Source organism: Triticum urartu, chromosome 4 (assembly GCF_003073215.2).
Source record: "Triticum urartu cultivar G1812 chromosome 4, Tu2.1, whole genome shotgun sequence".
Lineage (NCBI taxonomy): Eukaryota > Viridiplantae > Streptophyta > Magnoliopsida > Poales > Poaceae > Triticum > Triticum urartu.
This window is the reverse complement of record NC_053025.1, coordinates 803,482-817,182: the sequence shown is the minus strand read 5'-3', so window position 1 is coordinate 817,182 and position 13,701 is coordinate 803,482. Positions and strand designations below refer to the sequence as shown.

The window sequence follows — 13,701 nt, the reverse complement described above, 5'->3', positions numbered from 1 at the left end:
TAAATATTTATGTTATTAATTCACGGCGTTTAAGAACATAACTTAATGTAGTCGATGCAAATACCCTAGCGTCATATGCTTGATCTTAATGCAAATTTATCATTGTTGGGTCCGAGAAGAATGTTCTGGTATTCATTTCTCACTAAAACAATATTTTCCAATTACAATATTACCGCCTCACTAATGATGCTTGCACACATTATTTTAAAAATTCCACGGCTGATATCCCTAAATATACAGACACATTCCACGATGATGCAACATTACCCCCTCCGTCATTAGACGCCTCCGGTGTTACCCATGACAACGAGGGATCTAAGAGGATACAGAGAAACTCTCGTAGCCGAGCATTTTATCACAAGAAAAATGAGGAACTAACGGTTGATGATAGAGATGATTTGAATGAAAAGATACGAGGGAAGCGCGTGCAGCGCCGCAAAAGCAGGTCGGATATTGAGAAGGGGCAGTCAAGTGCTCAAAGGAAGGCCTGTTATGCTAAAAGGAAAAATACCCCGTGCAAAGAATCTCTCGCACTCCCTCGTCCAGACATTACTAACTCAACAGCTGATAGTCTCGCAATCCCCCTCTCTCGGGCTGCCGACGATGATTCATCGGATGGCGACCCTCCCCCGGTCATGCCGAATTACGGTGTTTGCACCCCTGGTATGTAATCGATTTTCTTCTATTCTGATGCAACTTCTCAGCAACCTTATACTGACCGGATCAGGTCTTTGTCCCTGACTGTTCAACTATAATGCAGACGACATCAATGTGTTCCCAGAGCCCATCATGGGCGATGAGCCGACACCAGCCGAAATGATGGATGAGGAGTACTACTTGTATCGTGACCAAGGTATGGTCAAGTCTGTTTTAGGAAGGCTAGGATCTTCATTGTAGTTGTATATATATGTCAATATTATTTTCATGATCATGTTTCAACGAATGCCTATAGGATCCGATAATGACGCATTCGAGGATGACGAGGAAGCTAGCATGACGTCTTTTATATCTGGCGAGGTTGATCCATTAGACTGTGTGTACACAAACATACCAGACCACACCCACATCCTGAAGCTCGACACAAACTGCAAACACTGCAAGGCCATAAAGTTTGTTTCTGAGACTGACGGATTCTGCTGTCGCAATGGACAGATCGAGCTTAAACAACCGGAACCAATCCCAGAGCTTATGAGGCTATGGTCCAGCATGGATGCAGATTCCAGACATTTTCGTGAGAACATACGGTTCTTCAATGGGCATTTCGCCTTCACAACCCTTGGCGTCAGCCTTGATGAGAACTACACGAACATGAAGTCTGGGGTATACACATTCCGGGTACACGGAACCATCTATCACAATGTGCATTCGTTCGGGCCTAGCTCACGTCCAGAACATCTGCAGTTGTACTTCTATGATGACGACCCAACCATAACCCATCGTAAGGCGGCCACAAATCAATTAGATCAAGAGGTCGTGAAGAAGTTAGTAGACATACTTAAAGAGAACCCTTACTCCCAGCAATTTAGGAGTTTGGGTGCACACAAGGGGAACCTTGATGATTATAGGATAGACCTAAACACCGATAAGAGGCTTGATCAAAGAAAATATAATAGACCTTTGTCATCTGAGGTTGCTGCAATTTGGGTTGAGGGCAGCGACCTGGCAAAAAGGTTTGACCGTAGGATAACACTTTATGGTAACAACAACGAAAGGCATAGCATACGCGTGTCATCCGGAGCATATGACCCGTTGTCTTATCCCCTATTCTATCCAAGGGGCGAACTAGGTTGGCATCCGAAACTACCTAAACGTAATGTTCCTTGGGAGGCTGTACTACATCCTCAACTTGTCCAAGATGATGATGAGGATGCAGGTATGACATCTGTGTACCTTTTTGTTTCAATACATGAATTATTTCTAAAGGTAAGCATTGTTTTGATCATATACTATCGTGTGCAGAGGGAAATAACAGGTTGTGCGTCTCCGTCAGAGACTACTACTGTTATATGCTGCAGACACGGCCTGCAATCTTCAATCCCATACTCTGTGGAGCACGACTGCTGCAACAATGGGCTGTTGACATGTACGTTAAGATTGAGAGCTGTCGATTGAGGTGGTACAGGAAGAACCAGACGCAGATTCGTGCCGACTTGTATAAAGGAGTGGTTGATGCCATCACTTCAGGGGAGACACGGGCAAGCGCTGTTGGGGTTAGAATAGTGCTCCCTGGTACATACCCTGGTGGCGACCGCGACATGAAGAAGAGACATATGGATGCCATGGCAATTGTCCATACATACGGGAAGCCAGACATCTTCCTCACCATGACTTGCAATCCTAAATGGGACGAGATAACAAACGAGTTGCTGCCTGGTCAGACGGCGCAAGATCGACCTGATATTGTGGCTCGTGTGTTCTATGGCAAACTAGAGCACATGAAGTACATGTTGTTCAAGAAGCATATCCTGGGTGTTGTAGTTTCTTACGTATACGTAGTCGAGTTCCAAAAAAGGGGACTCCCCCACCCACATTTTTTGTTGATCATGGACTCAACATATAAGCTTATCGTCCCGGAACAGTATGACCGACTCATTTCCGCGGAGCTCCCAGACAAGCATAAGTATCCGGAATTGTATGCAATGGTGGTAAAGCATATGATGCACGGACCATGTGGTGCTCTCAACCCGAAGAATGTTTGCATGCCAGAAAACGGTTGCAAGTGCAGATATCCACGGGCCTTCAATGAGAACACAGCACAGGGGAAGGACTCATACCCAGTGTATCGACGGAGAGACGATGGAAGACGTGCTAAGGTCAGAGGGAAGATGCTGGACAACAGATGGGTTGTGCCTTATAACCCATACCTACTGCGGATGTTCAATTGCCACATCAACGTTGAGGTCTGCTCTAGCATTAAGGCTGTGAAATATCTTTACAAGTACATTTACAAGGGCCATGATAAGGCTTCTTTCAGCATCGATCAGCCCGACGCTGATGGTAACATTGATGAGATCAAGAGGTACGTTGACGCTAGGTGGGTCACACCTCCGGAGGCTATGTGGAGGATATTTGGCTTCCCACTTTGCGCCAATTACCCGCCTGTCTTGCAGTTGCCCCTTCATCTCCCTAATATGCACAGGGTTGCGTTCAATGCGCAGGCTGACTTGAAGAATGTTGTAGCCTCCGAAAATGCTTCAAAATCCATGTTAACGGAGTATTTCAAGGCTAACCTGGAACACCCTTGGGCTAGGCATATATTGTACAAGGATTTTCCCGGAATCTTTACGTGGCAGAAGAAAAATAAGTATTGGAAGCCGCGGGTCGAGCGTTTTCAAATTGGGCGCATAGTGTCTGCCAATCCTGCCGAGGGGGAGCGATACTACCTGCGGGTGTTGCTTAACCATGTTACGGGCAAAACATCCTTCGACGACTTGCTCACCGTGGATGGCGTGCTATGTGGGAGCTTTAGAGAGGCTGCTGAAAGGTTGGGACTCATCGAGGCAGAACACACGCTCGACGACTGTCTTAATGAGGCTGAGCAGTGGGCGATGCCATGTTCACTTAGGAGGCTCTTCGCAACCATCTTGGTTCACTGCGAGCCAGGCGATGTGCGTGGATTATGGGATCGGCACTTCGAGGCTATGTCAGATGACTATCGTCGATCACGCACGTCCACTGACGAGGTGGAGCAGATGGTGTTGCTTGACATTAGGGGAATGTTGCAGTCAATGGGTAAAGACATTGTTGATTTCGCTCTTCCAAACATAGATGATGCGTTTGACCCTACAGAGGGCGAGGCAAGAGAGGTTATCGAGGAATCAACCGTTGAGTTTGACATGGATGACACAAAATTGGCATCTTCACTCAACATGGAGCAGAGGGCCGCATACGATGAGATACTAGGGGCTGTTGAACGCGGTGATGGGGGTGTTTTCTTTGTTGATGGCCCTGGAGGTACAGGTAAGACCTTCCTATATAGGGCGATGCTTGCCAAGGTGAGAAGTCAGGGCAAGATTGGTATTGCTACCGCGACGTCCGGCATCGCCGCTTCTATCATGCCTGGCGGCAGGACTGCCCACTCCAGGTTCAAGATCCCATTGAGTTGCGAGGATGGAGCCTCGTGCAGCTTCACCAAGCAGAGTGGGACCGCCAAGCTGCTACGGATGGCCTCCTTGATCATATGGGACGAGGCCAGCATGACAAAGCGACAAGCGGTTGAGGCATTGGATAATAGCATGCGCGACATAATGGGAATACGCGACCGACCCTTTGGAGGAAAGACTGTTGTTTTTGGCGGGGACTTTAGGCAGGTTCTTCCGGTCGTCAGAAGGGGGTCGCGGGGCCAGATAATTGATGCAACCCTCCGAAGCTCTCATCTATGGAAGGGCATGCGTCAGCTTCGGCTCATCACCAACATGAGGGCTCATAATGACACGTGGTTTGCCGATTACTTGCTAAGGGTCGGCAATGGCACTGAGGAAGTTGATGATCAAGGCAACATAGTACTCCCTGAAGATATTTGTCTGCTGTCTACAGGCGAGGTTGACGACCTGGATAAGCTTATTGAGCATGTATTTCCGAGTCTAGAGGACAACATGGCTGATTTGAGTTACATGACATCTCGAGCAATCCTTTCCACAACTAACGACAATGTAGACAAAATAAACATCCGCATGATAGAGCGTTTTCATGGAGATGAAGTAATCTACCATAGTTTTGATAGTGCGGAGGATGACCCATATGGGTACTATGCTCAGGAGTTTCTTAATGGATTGACTCCTAACGGGCTTCCTCCGCATGCTCTAAAACTAAAGCTGAACTGCCCTGTGATACTTCTAAGGAACATTGATCCAGCTAATGGGCTTTGTAATGGCACTAGGCTTGTTGTTAGAGGTTTTGAGAGGAACACCATTGATGCAGAAATCGTGATTGGACAACACGCTGGCAGGAGGGTCTTCCTTCCTCGAATACCTCTCTGCCCATCTGAAAATGATATGTTTCCGTTCAAGTTTAAGAGAAAACAATTTCCTATAAGGCTTAGCTTTGCTATGACCATTAACAAGGCTCAAGGGCAGACCATCCCGATTGTTGGTGTCTACCTACCCAATCCCGTGTTCTCACATGGTCAGCTCTATGTTGCTTTGTCTCGAGCCACCGCGAAGAGAAACATAAAGATACTCATTCAGAAGGAGAAGCCGAAGGAGAAGACCAACAAGCATAAGGACAATCCAAAAAAGCGTAAAAGAACTAGCGTGTCCTTACTGACCTCGATGAAGAACATCGTCTACAAGGAAGTCCTTACAGGTTGAAGACCCGTTAATATCAAGGCAGGTTTTGTAATGACAGAGCAATTACTCATGCGATTGTCTAGACATGATGTAATTCGTTTTTCTACATGTATTTTTTAATATGTTATTTTGATAGCGGAGGTATATTCGATCATCGCAAGATACGCACTGCAGTTCAATAATCAGCCGTCATATTGTCACCATCATCGCTGTTATGTTTTTTCTACTATTGTTGTTTTTATGTCAGTGTACATGTCACACAGCGTACTATTTAGTGTGTTAGCTGTAATCCAGATTTAATGATTGGCCTGCTAAATTCATTGCACATGCAAAGGGTCTTTTTTAATTAAGGCAAGTTATCGTACCTGTTCTTATTTATTTTGGTTATTTGATACTATGCTTGACTGTAAATTTACATATTATTCTGATATGTCACAACTAAAAGATTCAGAACGGTTTGAATTATAAGACCAACACACGAATAAGGGAAGTTTGTCCAACTTTTGAAATTATATTTTGCATATGTACTTTTAATAATTAATAAAGTGCGTGTAATCCCATTTTCTAATAAGTTTAAATACCCATTAGACTCTGTAGTTTGTGGCAATGCAAATGTCTGTTTGCTGAAGTGTGCAATTTTCGTCAAAAGTTATATTACCAGTACTTTCACCCAGCTATACTAATTAACTAACATTTCAATTCAAGTTACATATTATCCTTTAGGAATCTCTTTATAGCTTTTGATGAGAGCATGCACTAGATTTATATGGAGCTCCAAGTCCATGATAAATAATTAAACCGCGGCAACATGAAACTATGAAAGAAATTACTATAGTTATTTATATAAAGCCTAAAGGATAACATTGGAGGACTTTTTGATGGATTTTTTATGTTGCTAATACTTTGTGACCTGTTATTTAGCATGCAGGTTATTTTTTATTGGCATGTTTAAAACATAGCCTCAAACCAAAATTAGAAATAAATTAATTTTACAAGACGCAGACTTATTAATATATATCCAAAATATAAGATGCCGATGTCTAGATATAATTTCCGGAAACAAATAATATATTATCGGCATACTTAGTATTAATTACGGCATGTGATCATATCCGGTCTTTACAAAATGGCATGTTTAATATTTTTCATTGTAATCTAATACTTGGTTGATCACGCAGAATCACAAACATGATTCCAGTGAATATATAGTAATTGTAATCATATGAGTTGATTCATTTTTTGATTTTGTAATTATTGTTTCCTTATAAACATCTATAAAATCCTTCACCCTTTAAACAGCCAAACCCAAACCATACCGCTCTTGCACCCTTGCCACTACACCTATCTTTGACATGTCATCATCCAACAGCATCGATGGTGCTGATGATCATCAACAAGAACAAGAAGATAAGAAGGAGCTGCACCCTGATGAAGAACCGAGCAGAGATGGGAATGTTGGTGAGGGATCTGCACCGAGATGTAAGAAACTAAAGAAGAATGAGCATATCCTGCCTGTGCAATTCCCATCCATGCTTTCGTCGAACCATTTTGCTAACCTAATCCGACGTCGTGAGGTGCATCACATCCCTCATGCACATCTCCCCTCAGGCTGGGATATCCAGCGTAACACAGGGTCAAGTGCAGCGAGGAAAGACGTTTGGGGATCCAACAACTATGAGATTCTACAGGCACAGAAGCATACTAGCATGTTGGTGCAGGTTTTGATTGAACACATAAATCTTCTGACGAAGTTGGTCGAGAAGCTTATTCAAGAGAGGGACAAGAAGCCAGGACCAGCTGACAAGGACGAAGCATAAGCAAATTTACAGTAATGTTGACATGATAGATTGTTTCTTTTATCATCCCGTGTAACCCTTCGGACTTGAACAATAATAAAGTTTGCTTTTCAGTTCATTTATGGATGCTACGTGTGTCCTAACTATGCTCAATGACAATCTGATTTTCCCTTAATTCTTATTTATAATTCCCTAATTACGCTCTAATTTCTTAAACTAATTATACACGACGATAGCCTGACCAAAAAACAGCTTAATTTCATAATATAATTTGTCACGCTAACTCTTAGCCGAAAGTCATAATTGCAGGCATGCACACTATCTCTCCCGTCTCTCTATCGGCACCTTCATTTGTACCTTCATTTGTCATTTAGACAGTCGTGATGAAAAATAATAAACTGGTTTCTCCCGTTGTGCAATTATATTATTTGATATAGATGATGATTGTAAAGTTATGTGTTAGGCACGATATATCATTTGTCCCATAGCTACGCACGGGCAGATACCTATATCAAAATTTTATATATCATCAAGTTAATGAAAAAAATAAATATATTATATTTAATTAATATATTTATGTGAATATAAGAAAGGTTAATAAATATCCATAAAAATGAAAGTATGTTTATCAAAGGCAAGTGATAAATCACATGCGTTTTCATAGGCAAGTGATCATAATTTTAATCGTACCGAATATCATGGACCGATTTTGTTATGTACGTTTCCTTGATTAATACATCCCGATTTAATAGGTTGCCGAATATTACATATCTGAATATAGATATTTCACCCATGGGGGCCTAGCCAGCCAAAATCGGATTTTCATCACTTTTTCATTTTCCCGCCGCCCACCATGCTTATATAAATAACCCCCGCTGCCCACTAATTGTCTGTACAGCAAAAGTCATCTCCTCCACGACGACCATGGTGATCTCATACGGATCGATCACATCTAAGAGGGTGGTGGCGCCGGCGCCAGCTCCTGTCACCAGTACACTCATCTCCCCTCCGATGAACAGGCAAGATATAATAATCTTTTCGTACGTCTATTTGCCATCACTATATAACGGTTTTTTCTATTTAAATCATCACCATTGTTTTGCAACTTGTTCTTTTATCTAAAAAGATGGATCACATGGGATACACTATAACATATTAATAGGCTTGGCCATCAAAACATCTATTGTCGGCTTGTTTTCATCTTGTATATTTGTTAAAACCAGATGTAGCAAGCACTAACACAATCACCTGAGTATATTACTATTTTATTAGCATTCATTTATATAGTTCCATAAGTTATTAGATTCATGGTGTGGCTGTAATCTCATTGGGGTTGTTTCTTATAACCACTGGGTACTGCATGTTTTCAAATCCATATTTATCCCATGTGCAATAGTACTGATTGCAAAGAATGCACCTGGACAGAACATGAATAATATGTATAAATTTCACATGATTAGTGTTTGGCCACTAGAATGTTATGCTGCTTGTCTGCTAAATTTTGTGATCCACATGGAAATGCATTTTACCTGATCCTTTTGTTTTTTTATACGCACAGGAACATCAATTTTCATCACGTCCAAATGGAACACATTTATCATAATTGCTGGATTATTCAAGCTAGGGTCATGTGGAAGGCTCACATCAAAGAGAATGGAATGGGAAACTTGTACCTTCAGTGCATACTACTCGATCGGCATGTAAGAATACTTTATAGCCCATATATTGTAAATACAATTTTGATATACATGTTTATTTGCTCATTGTTGTTATGTGTCATGATAATATGCTAGGGAACAAAGATGGAAGCGATTGCATACAACAACCAGGCAATCCGTTTCAACATCGTTCTAGAAACCGGTAGGACCTATGATTTCAATCGCGTCGGTTTTAACCCCACAGAAATGCCAGATGGTCATTTCTGGTACCTAGCCATGGACTTTGTCGCCACGCTAAGTTCTACGACCGAGGTTACGATGTCGGCGCAGCAGATAACGTCGACAATTTGCCCACCGTGCTTTCCACAGTTCGCAGAAATATTTGAGCTACGGGACAAAACCATCACGGGTGCATCATTTAGTTTGTTGATTGTGCATATTAGTCCGTACAACTCAGAGTCTCATTGTGATTTAAATTTTGCAGATGTGGTTGCTATCCTTGCCTATGTTGGTCAGATAGAATTTAAGTGGGATGCAATATATAGGCGCCGCGTCCCTTCTCTCGAGATTGGCCTCATGAACTTTCAGTAAGCGCCAATTATAATATGAGTTTATCATGTGCTTATTTATGCATTTCTATTTCTGCAATGATACTCACATTTGTATTTGTTTATAGACGGCAGATAATTTTCTTACGTGTACGTGAAGAACACGTTGGGCCTAACTTCTGGCATTTGCAATGCACTGACAACCCGTTCGAGAAGTTTGCTGTAACTTATATACAGGTAAATCAGAGGCATCGTTGCTTGCAAACTATGAGGGAGAGCACATTCTTCTTCTCTCCCAACATTAATTATGATCATCATTATCTACAAGGTAGGGTATGCGTTCTATTTTTAGGTTGTTTTCAATAGAATTTTTCTGTAATACTATGTCACTATATATAACACTTATTGTTTTCGTAGATATCCATGAAGCCAGTTTGACGACACTTGATGAAACACGTGCGTACGTCAATCGTGTTGTTCAAGGTAGGAACAATGGACGTCAGAAGTATCATAGCTGCAATTAGATCATCCTTGAGGGTTTTGGACGACTGACTATGTACTGATGCATAATCAAATGTCGTGAATAAATTGCTTCTACAGTTTTGTTATGGATTGAATTGAGAATTATCATTTTGGCATTATGATTAATGTATTATACATATGTATACTTTCATATTACGCAGTGATTAATATTTCGTCTTACGCTGTCGTCTTTTTCCCGTCTCTCCCCCACCATTTCTTTTTTCACACAAGCCAGGAAAGGTAACATCACACGCATGCAGTTGTTAGTTTATTCGAAAAACTGACTTCGTCCTCTTCCCCTCGTACTATCCCAACACAGGCATGATCCTGGGATAACAACACGCGCACCCACGCCTCCGCCGATGCATGTTTGGCCCCAACTGCCCGAGTCCTCTGGTCCATGTTCTCCTTCTCTCATCCCTCCTTCGTTTATGCCTAATCGATCCTAACACGATGGTGCGCGCATGACGCGCATGTAAAGATTATGTTCCAGTTGGAATATATATCAAACAATAGTTGCTTCATTTGTTCATTTACGACTTTTTTTTCTCATGACTATGAGCATTATAGTTTATTACTTGATCTTTAAAGTTTTGTGCGAATAAAAGGCCAATGTTAGGTGTTTCATGCACTATTATATTGTAACAAGACTCAGTATTGTTTTATTTTTTTGATCAAGTAAGCTATACACAATATATCTTCCCCGTTGCCACGCATAGGCGCCTATGCATTTTATCATGATGGTTACAGTTTTTTTATGGCAACTTGTAAGTATGGAAGGATATGGGCCACCTTCCGATTACATGATAACGATTACTTAAAGTTTTCAATACGATGTAGTATCCAATCTAACGGTGTGGCCTAACATAGTCGGATTTGATTATAAGGAAAGTTATATCCTGCTTTTTTCGATCTAGAAACGAGACGTATATAATATAGACATGCACGGATGGAATGATATGGGGCACCTTCCATCCGCCTTAAGGTACCATGTGTTGTGACACTTAATGCATCCGATGCTGAGAATCAGGCGTAATTAATAGTTTGCTTATTATTTGGCTTTCAAAAACGGAAGTTGCTTCCCCTTGGTTATTATTTGGCTTTGTTGATGGCCCGAAACTATAAATGTGAAGGGATAAGAAGTATAGAAATCTTGGTAAAAAGAATATTCCCTTAAACCCTCCACTAGAAGCCAGGAAGCATCGAACTGGAATCACGAAGAGGTCATAGGCTGGTTTAGGTCAGCATCCAAAATGAGGGGAGCTGGAACTATATGGATTTGAATACTTTATTTTGTTTTGGATTTATTAAACATTTGTTTTACGACGCATCATATAACTCGAAATATCAGGCCAATTATTACAGTAAAGGCTTGAACTACATAATTGGCAATACGAACTATATATACCTAACACATCAATGCCTACTTGTCAACATCAGCGTTAAAAGAAAAATCACTTGTCGTAAATCTATGGGTGATGGAAAGTATGTACCTTATATTCAAAGCTTATTTAAAGTCAACAATTATTTCCTGCATGCTTTACCTGCAAATTAAAGTGGAGCTTGACCCTATTATCATGTTGTAATGGACTGAAGTTGAGATTGAACTGTAAATATTCAACTATAAAAAAGGACAAACATCTGATACGCCCCCGTCACATTTTTTTATAATTAGAATGAACGATGTACGTCTTAAAAACTACTTGATATATTTGGCAGGCAATAAAAAGCATTAATAATATATCCGTTTATATATATCCGTCCCCAGCTGAAAATATTATATAGTAGGAAATGAATAACATAGACATGCACGGATGGAATGATATGGGCACCTTCCATCTGCCTTTGGTACAATCCGATGCTGAAAATCAGGCGTAATTAAAAGTTTGCTTATTATTTCGCTTTCAACAATGGAAGTTGCCGTATTATTTGGAAGGCACATAAGTCTATATGATGCAACTGCCAAATAGGAACTGATCCCTTCATATAACGTCCGAGGATCTCCTGTTTGAACACCTACCCCAGTCTTCACAAATTTTCGATCACTCGCGACTCTCATCAATGGAGGCTGTGCACGAGCCAGTTGATGTTCAGCTCGCACCACAAGAGGCTTTGCCCGCCCCACAGGAGGCTGCGGGCAACGTTAATGCCGTAGAAGATGCCGTTGAATACATTTTTCAATTTATCACTGTTGTCCAGGCCGTTGAATACATTTTTCAATTTATCACTGTTGTACACATCAGGCTAGATATCAGTTGGGCAACATAGCAGGCTAGACATAATTATCCATGATAGTCCACTATATTATGTTTGGTTGTCTAGGTGTTATATATTTTATTGTATATATTATTTGCACTGTTACACCTTTGTTAAAAAATTTATGTTTGCCTCTGTATCACACCTTTTTACATATGGTACATGTGCCTATGTTATTTTTATACATCTATAACATTATTAAAGACAAAATAGGTACCAGGTTATAACATTGTTAAGTAACTTTTTTTACTGCTTTATATTATACAAAAAAGTTAGTCTAAATGTGATACAGATATGGATGGATGATATTTGGTAAAGATTGGTCTGAATTTTTTGGGCAGCACAATCTGGATTAGAAGCGAACGACCATATCAGATTGAAATCAGTGTACGGATGCTCCAGGAAACAATTAGACTTTTTGGAATAATTCATCCTGAGTGCTTCAATCTTGCAGTTCGTAAGCTTGCGAGCGCTGAAGTAGAGAGCACTGCAGGTACAAGAATGCTTGGAAACAAACATTTTTTCGACTTGCAGTTTCATTCTCTGGCACTGGCTCTCAGACACTCTTCGATGGATCAAGAAACACGCACCGCAGTGCTGATTGACAATGCCATTGTTCGGCCATTTCCTAAATATGATGTGTTCTACTCTAACATTGTAAGAGACTCATTATTATAATTTAATTTGCTTATTCTATTTTGTACTAACATGTGTCTATTTACGACAGTATCTACTACCATTTGTTTCTGTGGATCCTTCGTACGGACTACTTGTAGTCGGCAAGGAAACTAGGAGGGTTCTCCCAATTGATCCATCAATCGACTACTATGATGGACCATACAACTTTCATAACACTGAAACGAGGAAGGAGATCACAATGTTGAAACAAGAGTTCAACAATGTGTTGCAGATGAGGATCCCTGGTTGGAATACCAATCTCATGGACTGGTCAACGCATGGCATCCCTTCAACCGGCAGGCGGTAATATAGTAAATCGATCACACGTGCAATAAGCAGACCGTTATAGTTTTAATATAGTTAATTTTGTTTGTAACAGGGAAGACTCTGCTTTCCTTGTCCTACAGGAGATGGCCCACCAGAATGGTACTACAAATTCTGGTAGGAAGACCACTCACGTAAGTACACAAAAACGAGGTTTATCATGCGTTTTGTTTTGCAGCAATTTATAAATTACTATTTTTCCATCTTCTCTAGGATTCAATACAGCTCAGAAAGAACCTGCTGGTCCAGATGCTGACGATAAAAAACAATGAAGCAGCTGGAAACATACCAGATGAAATTAAAGCTGCGTTGAGGGTTTTAAACGACTGAATATGGTCCATTGCATTTTTGTATGTCGCAAATAAATTGCTACTACATCTTTGTTAGGGATCGTATTCAGAATTATCTACTTGGCAATACGGATATCTATAAAATGCATTGGATGGTATAGATAGGTTTAAATACTTTTTTTGTTTTTGATATATTAAACATTTGTTTCGCGACGCCCCCTATAACTCCCATGCGTTAACGTCAATTATAACAGTAAAGTCGTGAACTACATAATTGGCAATACAAACTATATATAACTAACCCGTCAATGCCTTCTTATGTACATCGGCGCTAATACGGA

The 13,701-nt window shown here is 40.9% G+C and overlaps 1 protein-coding gene across 1 annotated transcript; it reads left to right on the top strand.

Annotated features, from left to right (window-relative positions):
* The first annotated feature begins 240 nt into the window (after window positions 1–240).
* Window positions 241–1,415, top strand: LOC125553288. The gene is made up of 4 exons (XM_048717107.1): window positions 241–663; window positions 761–853; window positions 953–1,335; window positions 1,380–1,415. Exons 1-4 carry the CDS (start codon window positions 636–638, stop codon window positions 1,413–1,415), a joined length of 540 nt encoding a protein of 179 aa, XP_048573064.1. The 5' UTR covers window positions 241–635.
* Window positions 1,416–13,701: the final 12,286 nt, after the last annotated feature.